Below are 14711 nucleotides of genomic sequence, written 5' to 3'. Positions count from 1 at the left end.
ATTTAATTTGCAATACAGAGGAAATGCATCAAACACAAACGTCTGAAACACTGCATTTTTTTTCTTTGCTCTTGGAGTAAATTCTAGAAAACTGGGCTGTGTTCTGTGCCTCAGAATTTGTGGCCACCGGAATTTCAGCTTTGGGAAACTCAGCCTGTCTGGTTCCAGGCACCCACTGTCCTTCCAGGAGCTGTGACTCTGGGCTCAGAATGACACAACCCTTGACAGAAGAGATGCTGAAATTTCTCACAAAGACATGCTCATTTCCTGGGCATTAGCAACTGTCTAGATGTATGAGGTAAATACATGGGAAAGTTTCAACTATATTTTAAACTTTTGTGCATATTGGTCTAATTAAAAAAATAAAGAATTATGGCACATCTGAAAATGAGCACAGCAAAGCCACAAGAGTTGCAAATTTCAGGTGAGCATGGATCCATGTTCTCATTCTTCCAAATGACTTTCCTGTAATGTGCTTTGTTATAAAGAAATGTTCTATAAAGTCAGGATGAGTGGAAGTTCAAAAGAGAAGACTTGACATCAAGTAATATTTTGAATGTCTGGGTGCTTCTAAGGATATTTAGTTTGAAGTATTTTTGGAGCAGCCTTTTCTTTAACTTTCCCCTACTTTTGAGCTGGAGGTTGGTAAAAACGGCACTTTGTGGTGATTTAAGTGTACTGATGTGATAATGGTTGTATGCTTAAGATATGAGTTTGAATGAACTGTTATGCTGAGGCAAGAGATAGCTTTGTTTTATGGAAAACAGTAGTTGTTCTTCTGCATTTTCTTTCTTTATTAAAAAAGTTACCTGCTAACTGGTAACTGTTCCCAGGTTTGAAATTCAAAAGCAAGACTTTGTTTCTGTCTGTCAGTACTTAGACTATTCCTTTGGAATATCGCAGCTGATTCCCACAGCTCTCCTGTTACCTGAGATCCAGGGGCAAACTGAAAGCTTTGGACAAGCTTTTAGGGGTGTCAAGTTCCTGTCAGTACGTTGGTTTAACAGGAATGTGTTCATGACCTTTCACTGGTTATTGAACAATTGAGCTAAACGTCAAACCAGATACTCTGATCAAAGGCTGATACTCAAAAGTCTGTCATTAGCTGGATTAGTTATTTGGTTTATTTTGCACAAACAACTTAAGGCTGTTGTTTTTCATTAGTTTTCCTGTACTGTTCAGCACCTGTCATGTTGCAGATGATTTGATTGGCACATTTCCTAGTAAGCTCTCTAGGAGAGGAACAAAAGAAAGGTATAAACAGAATAAATGGCAGAGGTCAGAAAGTAGAGACAAAAAAAGACTTATCACAACTTATTAATTATGTAAGAGATCTCAGACTGACTTTGCTTTGTTGTCATAAAAGTATTGTTGGATTGGGCCAGTCAAATCTTATTTTTTTCCCTTAAATCTTTCATAAGATGAATTACCTTCATCTTTCCTAAGAAAAATCTCTCCTTATTCACATCAACATCAACTTTTAAAACATTTGCTTATATTAATAATTGTGCTTAAATACCTCTTACGGTCTTCTAATGTTCATATTTCTTGTAGCATCTCAAAAAATAGCATTTTGAATTTACTAAAAGGTATAATAAATTCACAGATGTTTAGATTTGTTACTTAGTATTTTTTCTCTTTTCTGCAAACATAATGCATACATAATGTTTAACATTGTCCACACTCAAACTGAGTATGTGTCAATACTAGTAAAAGCCATGTTGCATGTTTGCATGCCTCAGCATGTTACAGATGAATCTACACACAGAAAACTAACCCAAACAAGATTTACACTGGACTGTGAGAACTGTCATGTCTGCTCACTGATGGAAATAATTGATTAAATTGTAGAGGCATAGGCCAGAATTTATTTGCATGTTAAATGTAACATGAAAACTAAAATAATTTGAAGATAAGTCTGTTACTAGCATTAGCTGTGATTCAATTTTCAGAGAACTAAACTTTCATCAAAATACACTTTTTAAAAAAAGTGGCATTTTAAAATTATCAGTATCAACTGCAGTAATAATTGTGATGTTTTTAGGAAAGCACCATTTTATTTGCAAATAAAAAGTGTTCCAATTTAAGATAACTTTCTTTGTGGTTACAGATTACAGTACATTTCATTTAGAGTTATAAATACACAGCATGTATAGATACCAGCCATATTTTAAGCAGGAGCTTGCACTGAATAAAAATGTAAACTTCTCTTTACTACTGGTGTGCTATTCAAATATGATGAAAATCTTACTTTTTTGCATATAGTTATTAAATGCTTTTAATATACACAGAATTATTACAATGTAAAGCAAAAACTTATTACAACTTACCAAACTTTACTTGTACCAGTTGTGTTAAATATGCTTTCTTGTTAATTTAACTTATTCATTATTTTACATGTTAGAGAGCTAAGCAAATTCAAAAATGTTCTTTGTTTCTCCTGTAAGCCTTGCTTAAAATTTGAGATAAAGAAAACCTGGTTTATCCTTTATGTCAAGTGGTATATAATTTATAATAACTTAGGGTACAAAAGAATATAAGTCATTTGGAAGAACAAATAAATATACTGGTCAGCATTTTTTAAGATATAACTGTATAGGAAAAGGTATACAAATAAAAATAGAGAATTTAGAAGTCTTTAAAAATACCTAGCATTACCTAATGCTACCTCAACTTTAGTAGATAGCTGGTACTTAATATTAAGTTATTTACCCTAGTACTTCACTTTTTTAAGTGCTCAACACAAAACAACACATGGGCTTTGTAACTTGTATAGCTAGAGTAAAATAGAAAAAAACCTTATTTTTAATAAAGTAATACATAAGCATACATCAGTTAGTGATTCTAATAATAGGATTCAGTAACTAATTTTGGTGATTTTTAAAGAGTACTCTTATCTGAAACAATCATATGTAGTACTGTTTAGAAATTAGATTTTTAATTGTAATTTTTCATCACTTCTGAATTCATGTTACACCTTTTTTTCACCTTATTCTTTTATGCCACTTCTTATAATTGTTCTTCCAATTAACATCAGCATTAATAACCATATAGCAAACCTCATGACACTCAGCCTCAGAGGTGTTTCTTTGCTATGAGTTAAGCAATCTGATTATTACAGAATTATTAACTAATAGAGCAAGCCATGTATGTCTTCTAGAGTAGCAAAAACAGAGCTAATTGCAGGTTTTCTTTGTGTCAGAAGTCAAATTTCCTTAATTTGTGGAACAGCATGGTTAATACATTCACTCTTCCTACAACATATGAAGAATTGGTAAATAATTCATTATCAGGAGACAGAAAAGTAGTGTATTTGCTGGGACTTCACTCTGCATAGGTCTTGCTTTAGCTCAGGCTTTTATAGTAAAAATAAAAGTCAGTGTTAAACCAAATTAATACAAACAGAGATCCTGGTTTTGTTTTTATCTGCTTTATTTTGTTCTGTTTTAAAACAAGTTTGCTGATTTAGGATATAAATTCAAATAGACTTGCACAATGAAAACAATACCATAATGATAAATAATATTGTAATTTTGTCACTCAATATGTATGATTACGCAAATGGTTAAATCAATAACTTAAAAGTAAAGCCCCAAAGTAGCAACTCAGAAAAAACCCTTAAATTAACAAAAAAGGCTGCATAAATAATGTTAGTGTCTCAATATGGTTTAGAGCAATTACAAATATGATTTCACAGATGCTTACATTTTTATGTTCTCATTTATTTCACAAGGTTAAATGAACTTCTGTTAGCAGTAACAAAATGAAGTTGCGTGAAGGTTTTCTGTAGGAAAAAAGCCCTGATTCCTACAGACAGGAGTTTTCTGGTCAGTTTTCTATAGAGGCTGGAGTATGTCTCCTACTATGTGCCAATGATAAGTAGTCTTACAATAGATTCATCTTGTTTGGCTTTAATGGAAAAAGAGTCGCATCTCAAGAAACAGTCTGGCAGAAGAACTTGGAACACACAGCATAAAGGGATGTTTCTATGTTTCCTTTTGTATTTTTCTGTTTCCAGGTGAGGTATTTTTTGTTCTTTCTGTGGATTAAAAACTTTAAAATCCCTCCAAAAATGTTCTGACTCCATGGGTATCTTTAAAAATTAAATTGATTCCATTTTTTTCTATAGACATGGAAAATATATCTGGAGTATATAGCTGTATGATAAAATTCTGCTCAACCTATATGTACACAGGACAGACTTGAAGATCTGCGTGTTCATAATTCAGATCTTTGGTGTGTGTGCTGAACATTTTTCATTGCAATTTCTATTTACCAGATGTTCAGTTGCCATTTCCGAGTGAAGTAACATTGACTAGGGCTTAAGGAAATGATTAATTCTTCATTTACAGTGCTGGGGAAGGGAAAATACGCAAATGCTCTTAAATTACACTTTTTTACAACACACACAGTTAATTGGATAAAGACATGCTCACATGCATATGTGGTTCTGGGTATGTGTGCAAGTGATCAGAAATTTTTATCCTAGCTGGTAAAATCCATTCTTCTTAAGCATACTCTGCTACATATTGTACAATGGAGATCTATGTACAAGGAATTGTACATAGCTATGTATAAGGAATAGTATTATTTATGCATTTATTGTGTTCTTTAGAGGACAAACAAATGACAGTTTGTAGGAGCCTAAAGGTACCATTTATTTTGACCTGTTCCCAATGGATAGTAATACACAGAGGAAATAAAGGGGAACTACATATAAATAGGTATCAAATTCTATTCCATCAGTTTCTTGCTTGATCCAGTGCATGCTTTCTACTATCCAGCTTCTTGTCACTTTATGTTGTTAGTGTATAGAAACTCTCCTAGCTCTCTCAGCCTTTTCTCATCTGAGAGATGTGTCCATCTCTTAATAATGTTCCTGGCTGGACTCTTTCCAATAGCGCCACATCTCTCTAGTACTGGGCAGCCCACAACTGACACAGCACTTAAGGTGTGGCTTCCCCAGGGCTGAGTAGAGGGGAAGGATCACCTCCCTCAAGCTGCTGACAGCATTCCTCCTAATGCAGCCTGGGAGGCTCTTCACATTCTTGGCCACAAGGGCCAAGGACATTGCCTTGGACATCTTGTCCAACTTGGTGTCCACCAGGACTCCCAGGTCCTTCTCTGTAAAGGCTTATATTTATCAAAACCCTTTTTATCTGCTTACATATAGTTTATTATAACATTGCACTTTCAATTACTGTAAAACTACACAGATGAAATAATGTGTAAGAATTTTTAGTTTTCTCTAAAAAATATGTATATCATATGCATGATATCCATAAATGTGAGCAATGTTTTGTGCTTGATGTGACAATCCTCATGTAATGAAAAAACTGCAAAGAACAGAATTTCAGCATTTGATTGACAGATCATTTTAGTGAGACTAGAAAAATACTGTTGCTTTCTAAACATAACTATTGGTAAGCCTCCTTTCACTTCTCATTTTGTAATCCATTTCTTGAAGAGTTTTTTGGAAACAAGTTGTTATCTCACATTCCTAGTATATATGAAAACCTAACCTGACATTTGAACAGTTTTTAAGAGGTGTCTGATTGTTATTCATGGGTATGGATTAATAGTGGCCATTTTTTCCTATTTGCACTGATAAATATGCAGAGAACTGAGATATTTGGGTGTGGCTATTATCACAGATCACAGAATATTCTGAGTTGAAAGAGTCATATAAGGATAATCAAGTCCAATTCCAAAGCAAATAGCCCATATGGGAATTAAATGTTGGTGTTATTAGCACCATGCTGTAAACAACTGAGCTAATCTTGGCATCAATATGTAATAGGAAACACCAACGTGTGTATTAGTAATGTAATTTGTCTCAAATGTATTTTCTTTTTTCATTCTTTGGCACAATTCACAGCAAATTGTTTTCTTTCCAAGTTCATCTTTCTGTATTACATTTTAAAAGAACAAAATATTTTAACAAAATCTTTCTGTCTCCTATTATAAAGTTATTAATATTGGAAAAAACTCTAAGATCATCAAGTCCAAGTCTAAGATCATCAAGTCAATGTAGCTCCTCCATGTTCAACACCAAATCATGTACCCAAGTGACACATCCAAATGTTTTTTGAACACTTTCAAGGATAGTAACTTCCCAAAGCACCCTGTTCCAAAGCTTGACTATTCTTTCAGTGAGTAAATTTTTCCTAATATCCAACCTAAACCTCCCCTGGTACAACTTGAGGCCATTTATTCTTGTTTTGTCATTTCTTACCTGGGAGAAGAGACAGACTCCCATCTTGCTACTACCTCCTTTCACATAGTAGTAGACACACAGAAGGTCTCCCCTGAGCCTCCTTTCCTGCCGACAAAACAACCCCTGCTGCTTCATCCGCTCCCTCTAGGACTCATTTTCCAGACCCTTCACCAGCTCTGTTGCCCTTCTCTGGATTCAGTCTAGCACCTCAATACCCTTCATACAGTGATGGGTCCAGAGTTGGACACAGCACTCCAGGCAAGCAATCCCTGCCCTGCTCCTGCTGGCCACACTACTGCTGACACAGGCCTTCTTGGCCTGGCCTTGCCATTGGCCTTCTTGGCCACCTGGGCACACGCTGGCTCATGTTCAGCTGCTGAAAACAAAACAAAACAAAACCCCCCAGGTCCTGCTCCATTGGGCAGCTTTCCAGCCCCTCAGACCCCACCCTCCAGCACTGCCTGGGGTTTTTGGGCCCAAGGGCAGGAACCAACATTTGTCCTTGTTGAGCTCCACTCAGGTGGTCTTGGCCCATTGATTCAACCTGTCCAGATGCCTCTGGAGAGCCTTCCTACTCTTCATCAGACCAACATTCCCATCCAGACTGGTTTCATCTGCCCATGTTCCATGACCTATCTTAACTCAGACAGATATCCTTCAGTTTTATTTCCTGGCTTTTAAATTTTATCTCAGTGGATTTAGAACATCGATGCCACAGAAATAATGGGTGTGTCCCAAGCAAGCATAGCAACAATATTCATCAACATGAGCACAAAACAAGTAGAATGCAGCTGTGAAAATACAAATCACAAATACACTGTGTACAAGATGATTGATGCAAAAGTTGATTTTACCAGATATAATAGAATATACATGTAAAGAATTTCATTTGAAGTACTTGAATCAGTGGAGCTGTTCCACATTCCAAGACAATCATACTGAGTGTGACTTTAAATTGTTAACGTCCTTTCTTTTTCATTATCTTTGCTCCAATAAAATATTTCAGGCTTTTAATTTGTCAGGAGAGTGTAAGAGTATCATTACAGAAAGGTCTGGGTCAATTGCTCAATCTGGACTCCCTTCAGAGTTCTGACTCTTAATTTATTATATTTTTAAAGCGTATTAGAAAATTAAATAATTTCCCTTCGCTGTTTATATGAAGATCATAGCCCATATATCTTTGAAACGTAATTGTCTCTTTTTCCAAATCTCAATAACAAAAAACCTGAAATGCAACAAAGTTATTTTCAGTCTCTAAACACCTGTAGATACCACAATGCTCTTACATTACACTTTTCACCATCATGCTGTGGTAATTTATTTGTGCACTCAGGTTTTAAAAAACTCCTTAAGTTGTTTTTCTGCCTGTTAAACTCTTCCAACTATTAGTAATAATACTTTTATAATTGCATTAAAATACCAAGAGTAACAGATTGTTTATTTTATTTAATGTATTACAGAGATACCAGTGTGATTGCTTGCCAGGATGGGAAGGAAAATTTTGTGAAAAGGAATCAAATGAATGTAATTCAGAGCCTTGTAGAAATAATGGCACCTGCATGGACCTTTTCAATAGTTATCGGTAAGTGTTGCACATTGTCACAATATGGTCATCTTCCAGGATGACTGTGCTACTGCATCCAGACATTATTTTGTTTCCCAGCTTGGGAAGGAAATGTTATTACACAAATGAGCAAACGACTTGTGTCATGGATACAGTGCTTCACTGTACTTTCATGTGAAACCACCAGATATCATTAACAGTATATGTAAAATTAAAAAAAAAAAAAAAAAAAAAAAAAGAAAAGAAAAAATATTATTTAAAAAAACATTTAGCAAGTAACCTAGTTTGGAACTGTACTTTTTAAAAGAAAATACAATTTCTCTTTCTGTCATATTAGCCCTATAAACACAAGAGAAGAGTAAAAGTGGAGAAAGAGTGGTAGAGGGAAGTTGGATGAGGAGCTCGTATCATTGCTGCCACCTTGTGGCTTAAAATACCAACAAAATAGTAATTTAAAAAAAATTTGTATCTCCTCAGACAGTGCATGAGGATTTGATACTAACCATATTATTTTTAACTTAAACCCCAATCTTTATTTCATTCATGCATTTATGGTTTAAATTATTTTATTTCAGTAGCATGAGGATTAGGATTCCATGAACAATCTAGTAACCAGTTTCTGTTCCATGAAGACAGGGTTTGTCTATATTATGATGTTGATACTAGAAGAGTCCTGTAAATTCTTAGTGGACACTGATGTGGCTGTATGTAGAGCTCAGTGTAATAACTATAAATGGTACATAGTCTAGTTGTTGCACAGTGATACAGACAATAATCAGAGGACACTAACTACAGCTGACAATGGACAAATGATTCCCCAAACAGACAAACATAACTAAGTTAAATAACATAGTATATATAATATTTTGTGAAAGATAATTTATGTCCAGAACTTAGCCAAAATGATTTGTTGTGTCTTAGAGCTGTATTTTTATGTGGTATCAAACTTCCTAGTTCGGTAAAATATTTTTGTTCTAATAACAGAAAGAGGAGCAATGTTGAGAAAACCTGATAAAAATATTTTTAATTGTTTTTTCACACTTTAGGAAGTCTGTTGGAATGTAAAAATATTTGTTAAATATTTTATTTTTTTGTGATTCTTATTTTTCTGATGCTTGTTCTTTGTAGTCTACCACCCTTAAGGACAATTCTAGGTGAACAGATACTTTGCAGCTATGGATCCTTACCTGTCCTTACATTTTCCCAATTTTTCCAGCCTCTAGAAGCATTATATGTATTGAGGAAGGAAACAGGGCTTTTGATTTTACTCATATCTGGATCAGTTACTTATGCACAAATTGAAGAATTTACTATTTTTTATTGAGAATAAAAATGCTCAAGAATTACTTTTCCTGGATTTGGCAAATAATGAACTGCTAGAGAAAATGTTTGCAAGAAAATGGGTTTGAAGTGTAAGCACCAGGCATATTTTTTCTCAGAGCTATTTGTCCTATTCATACCATTGAATCATCATATATGAGGGGCAGGTTTCAGCAAACAAAACAACATCTTCAGAGACACCTAGAGTTGAAAGTGATTCTGAGAGTTGGCAACACTGAGGAAAATTAGTATAGCTCAATGTTTTATTTTTATATTATAAAGCAATTTCATTTAAATCATTAGAACTGTCCTTGCTTGTACTCAGAGATGCTAAAAGACCATAATTACTCTTAATTTAAAAAATGTGTTGGTTTTTATTACCTTTGCTAATACTTTTCTCTTAAAAGCTACATCAACAAGACCGAGCGTTTGTGTTAATATAGCTAAGCAGTGGTAGTAACTGGTACCTGAACCTGAGGATATCCAGCCATGCCTTTAAACTTAAATGCAGTTTTTAAAACAGGATGACTGGATAATAATTGCCTAACAGAAAAGATCAGTGAAGCTCTTGAGTAGTGCCCAGGCATTGTTTTGGACACGCATTAGTCTGGACCAAAGTCAGGCCAGCAAGTGCTCTGAGAATGCATCAGTGATAGGCGATGAAATTTTCTTGCCTGTGGCCGTGTTTTGGTACTGTTTATTTCCCTGCTGTAAGCTGGGCTGCTGGCAGTAATACTCAGAATTTCCTGAATTTCTTTGATATTGGCCACACCATGACTAGGACTTGATATCACTTACAACTTCAATTAATGTAAGGGATAGATAAATTTTGTGTTCTTTCATGCTTTGATAATCTTCATTAGTTTACTTTCTCTGAAATATTTGCAAGTCCAGCTGAAAACATCGGTTTCTTAAAAACTAAGTTATTTACTGTGCAACAGCTTAAAAAATATATTTTTGTATAGGAAAAAAATGAATATAATGCAAAATGAAACATTTTCCTACCAAATTCAAATCTGTGATAAGACAATAATTATACAAAACATAATTATTAATTAAAAACTTCACTTCTTCACTTTTGAGTTTCACTTTTGATTTTATTTATCTGGGGCTATTAATTGTTGAATTTTGAAATTAAAGCTATCTGGAAAAACAGAAGTACCAACAAATCAGTCACACTGAATATCTTTCTTTATGTATTCCATCATAGAAAAATAAGTCGCATCTCAACAGGTAAAAAAGAAAATAAAGCTTTCTCAGATGCATATTTTTATTTTAAAAAATCAGGTAATAAAGATACTGACCAGTAGTCAAGCTTGAATTGTTGCATGTGAACAGTTTTTGATACATCCCCTTTCATTTGCCTTAATTTATGCTCAGCTGATAAAATGAGCAATATCTTTTTCTTACTTCTCAGTTTTCATTTTGGAACATGGCATATGGCAAATAAATTAATTTAGAAAAAATTCATGCATATATTTCCAGTACCATGTGACTTTAATTCTCATGATAACATGAAATCTCAAATTATGGCATTGAAAACTTATGGACAGATTCATCTAGTATCAACTGAATTAATTATTTATTCTCTATTGTATTGATAATTCTGAGGTTAGCCCTAGTAACATCAAACCCTATATTAAAACCACTGAGTCTCTTTTGCTGCTACCGGCTTTTAAGGAAAAATCAATTCTTCTTGCCAAATAACAGGCAACAATTTTATGGATTAACTAGAGTTTCTAATGATGTAGAATAATTTGGAACTTGTCTGTAATCATTATGATAATCAAACTTGGAGAATTAATCCAGTGTCTTTCCAAAGTACTCAGTTCTTTCTGTATATTCACATTGAAATGCACAGATTCATTTTGTCAATTCTTATTGTTGAGCTTCCTTTAAAGAATAAAAATTGTGCCTTGCAGCTGCTTTTTTGTTTATGACATACAAATAGACTTCACCATACTAAAGAGGAAGTTAGACCTACCTAAGTATATTTTCTTATGTCATTTATCTATCTTTTATGTTTAATGTTTATGGTTAAGGTTCAGTGTTTGCTTCAGTTGAATACAGAAAAGTTATCCTTTGTCAGTACTTGAATCAATCCACTAAGACACCTTTTTATATCTCAGTGAAAAACTGAAGTCCAGTTCTTCATGCTGTCTTATCCACTCTTGATATCTTACTTTTACAATTAGGACCCCTTGTTATTTTGTTTGTTTGTTTTGATTTGGAGACAGATATTTTTCCTGCCTGCTCATTATTATCTTTGATATTTTACTTCTGTCATGTTTTCTTACATCCTGTTTGTGCAACTATATCACAGGTCTCCATTTACCCCTTCACAGTTATGGATATTATAAACCTGGCTGTGTTATAAAATGCTGAAACCTCCCCTTCCCACTAAGTTCTGCAAGGAAAAAAGTTGGTAACTGCCAAGGTCACCTTAAAACTTGAGGCTCAAGTTCCTTAAGCACTTTCTGAGAAAGGGTCTGTAGTTATATGCTCTCCTTTTAAAATCTTTTGCACTTTATCTTGTCCTGTAAGAGGCCATGGTTTTCCTACATCCCTTTAGATTCCAGTTGAAAGAATAATTTGTGTTCATAGAAGAGGGTATTTTGAGTGATTTCAGAACTCAACTCTGTGCTAGTCTTTCCTAGCAATGTTTCTTCAATTAGTAACCATGCCATGATCACCTTTGTCTTTACTTAGATAATGATTTATGCCAGCTGACAGTTTGGATAAACATTCTGTCAACCAGAGTTAGACTTATCCTTCCTCCTTGTTGTTGCTTTCTCAGTACATTTCCAAGTACATCTTGCCCTATTGCTTCCCTCTTTGCACCTTAGCATTTGAAGCCACATCTTTTCAGAATAATAAAATAGTTATTCAATAGTGTAACCTGTGCTAAACTCTTAAAGAAAGACCAGTCTTAAGTCATATATTCAGTGAAATATATTCAGTGTCATATATATTTTAATTGCAGTACTGTTACAGAAAATCAGTAATTTTTTTCCTCTTCTGGAAAGGATTTATTTGGAAAAGCAAAGTCACAATCAGCCTCTGCATTTTCTCAGAAATACACAAGAATTGCTCTGTGCTGAGTTGTAGAAACAGGTGATTCTTAAGTTTGGATGTGTAAATATCTGGAGGATCTATAAGTAAACGCATGCCTACTTACATAGTGTATTTTAAAGACATTCTCATCTCTAAATTAATTAGTTTTAAACTATCAAAGAATTCTAAAGGAAATTATGACATGATTATAATTTTAATTCTGTGTTTAATGTGCCTTTTATTTTTACTCACATTCCTTTTGACTACTGCTATACTCTTCCTTATTTTTTTTCCCCAAAATCAAGAAGCAGCTTTCCCATAGCTAAGTATAACCTTGGTATTCAATGGTTCCAGATGCCAAATGCTGAAGCATTTTATTGCAAGCAGCATCTCATATCTGTCATTTCTTCTGCGTTCTTTGGCCAATTCCTCTTCTCTTGCTATAGACACATTTCCCAAAACATTTTTCTGTTTCATTTCTGACTTATCTTTCATTCAGAACTGTTGGTTTTTTTATTTCATCCCAATACCAGGTTATGTATGTATTTCTCATTCAAAACCATCTTTAAAATATTTATATAGACAGTCAGGAGATTTACTAATGAATTAGCTAAAGAAATATGTGAAAGCACAAACGAGTATTTCCTCCACAGCTAGCAAGTGTTTTATAGTTCCTCTCTGGTAATACTACTAACAACTGGAAATGTGTAGTGTGCTTCTTGTTATACTGCAGTGAAATGAGCTTTAGGATTTCTATTGCCTTTAGCAAACAAGAAAATATTGCAGTGCCACCTCAGCAACATCTAACAAACAGTCACTGACATTCTGCACTCCTTAGGGCATATTTTAGCCATAATTCAACAATCTGCTCAAAGAACAAGAACATTTTTATTCAAAATCCCAATAAAACATTTGAAAACAAAACCACAGTAAGTACCTGGAAAATACCTTCCTGCCTCCAAACTTAGCTCATCAACTTTTTCTTCCTGAACAGTAGAATTGTTACACCTGGTATATTTAATCATTAGGTGGCATATTTTAAATAAATGTTTTGTAATGTATTCTGTTTACAAAAAAAAAGACATGAAATGATCATTTGATGAACTCACAAGCTAAATGGAGGGAGTATAAACCTAAAATAATATGGTACCTCAAGCATAGCTTGGAGAGTGTATGAAAGGTAATATAAGCTACCCAAATTCATCATTGCTGTAGGGCAGTTAAATACTTTCATTGCAATTAATGTACTGATATATGAGCAGAGCTAGCAAACAAAGCAGTTTGCACATCAGTTGATGGACTCTGGCTATGGTAAGTTTCCTGGGAACTCCTGGGGTCATCAGAAGACTGCTGTGAACCTTTGAAGAGCTTCAGGGTGCCTGGTGCTCCCCAGGAGGGATAGCCACAGAAGGCTGGGACTGCTAACAAGTTGTAGCAGTGTCCCACAAGCTTTGTTGCCAACTTTTCTAGATTTATGGGGACCTCAAGCTTTTTGTTTCCAGATGACTCCACATTAAGGACAGCCAAACATGCTTTCAGCAAATGCTAGAAAGAGTGTATGTAACTGCCAAGCCCAGAGCACAGCCAACAGAGTAGAAGGGGCCAGAAATACCACTGAGGACACTGCCTACTTAGGCTGTGCGGTGCTGCAGGGCACAATCATTGACCATCCACAGGAATAACTAGATCAGCCCATTAGATATCTCAGTCCAGACTGAGCTCCTGAGGGAGGATATAGTTCTGTATGCCTGGAGCTGCAGAAATGTCTGGAATCTCTTGCTGAGGCTGTGATCAGATGACAGTGTCCTCACCTGAAGGAAGCACTTGTATGCTGGAGGAGGATCTGTGTCGCCAAAGGAGCTTCAGGAGGTAGTCAGCAGTCTGTGAAGCTGAGATAGGGACAACATCATGCTCTCCAAGACCCCTCTGAATTCCCAGAAACAGTGAAGGAGAACCAGGAAGAGTCTTTGCACAAGATTTTGGAAATGGAGACTCCAGTTACAGTGAAGGCTATAAGCTTGTAACCTTGACAACAGGATGAGGGTTCCTGTCCTATCTGAACTCTGCCAAAACAGAGTAGGCTCAGTGACCTTGTACCAGAGGATGAACTAGCTCTGTCCAGTGAAGCATCTAAATCAGCTAAACCTGAGTCATGAGGCAACACCAGAAGGAAGGATGAGTGATGGCAAACACTGGGAGACTCTGATGCATCTCCTGATAAGAGATGAGTCCTGAGGGAAATGGCTCAAGTCCTTGTGATGCCACTCTTGATTATCTCTAAAAAATCTTTGTGACAAGATTAGGAACCTAAGGATTGGGAAAAAGACAGGTTTTGGAAATACATCAGAGAATGGAATGGACAAAAGAAGAAGAAAAAAAAAAAAGAAGGCTAGGAATGGAGAATGTGACTGCTACTTTCAAGAAAAGCAAGAAGGAGGATCTGGACAACTGTGGACCACTTAGCTTTACCCTGGTCCATGGAAAGGTGATGGAGCAAATAACCCTTGAAACTGTTTCCACACCTATGATGGAAAAGAAGGTGCTCAGGAGAATGGT

At 35.2% G+C, this 14711-nt stretch overlaps 1 protein-coding gene across 1 annotated transcript in view; it reads left to right on the top strand.

The window, feature by feature from the left end:
• EYS (eyes shut homolog) overlaps positions 1–14711 on the top strand; it is a 625315-nt gene that overhangs the window by 162780 nt on the left and 447824 nt on the right. The window contains exon 11 of the mRNA XM_058836459.1: positions 7678–7799. Within this exon, the coding sequence (XP_058692442.1) occupies positions 7678–7799 (122 nt within the window). The remainder of the gene's footprint in view (positions 1–7677; positions 7800–14711) is intronic.

The sequence above is a fragment of the Poecile atricapillus genome, chromosome 3 (genome assembly GCF_030490865.1).
Source record: "Poecile atricapillus isolate bPoeAtr1 chromosome 3, bPoeAtr1.hap1, whole genome shotgun sequence".
Lineage (NCBI taxonomy): Eukaryota > Metazoa > Chordata > Aves > Passeriformes > Paridae > Poecile > Poecile atricapillus.
This window is presented reverse-complemented; position numbering and strand designations above follow the sequence as displayed.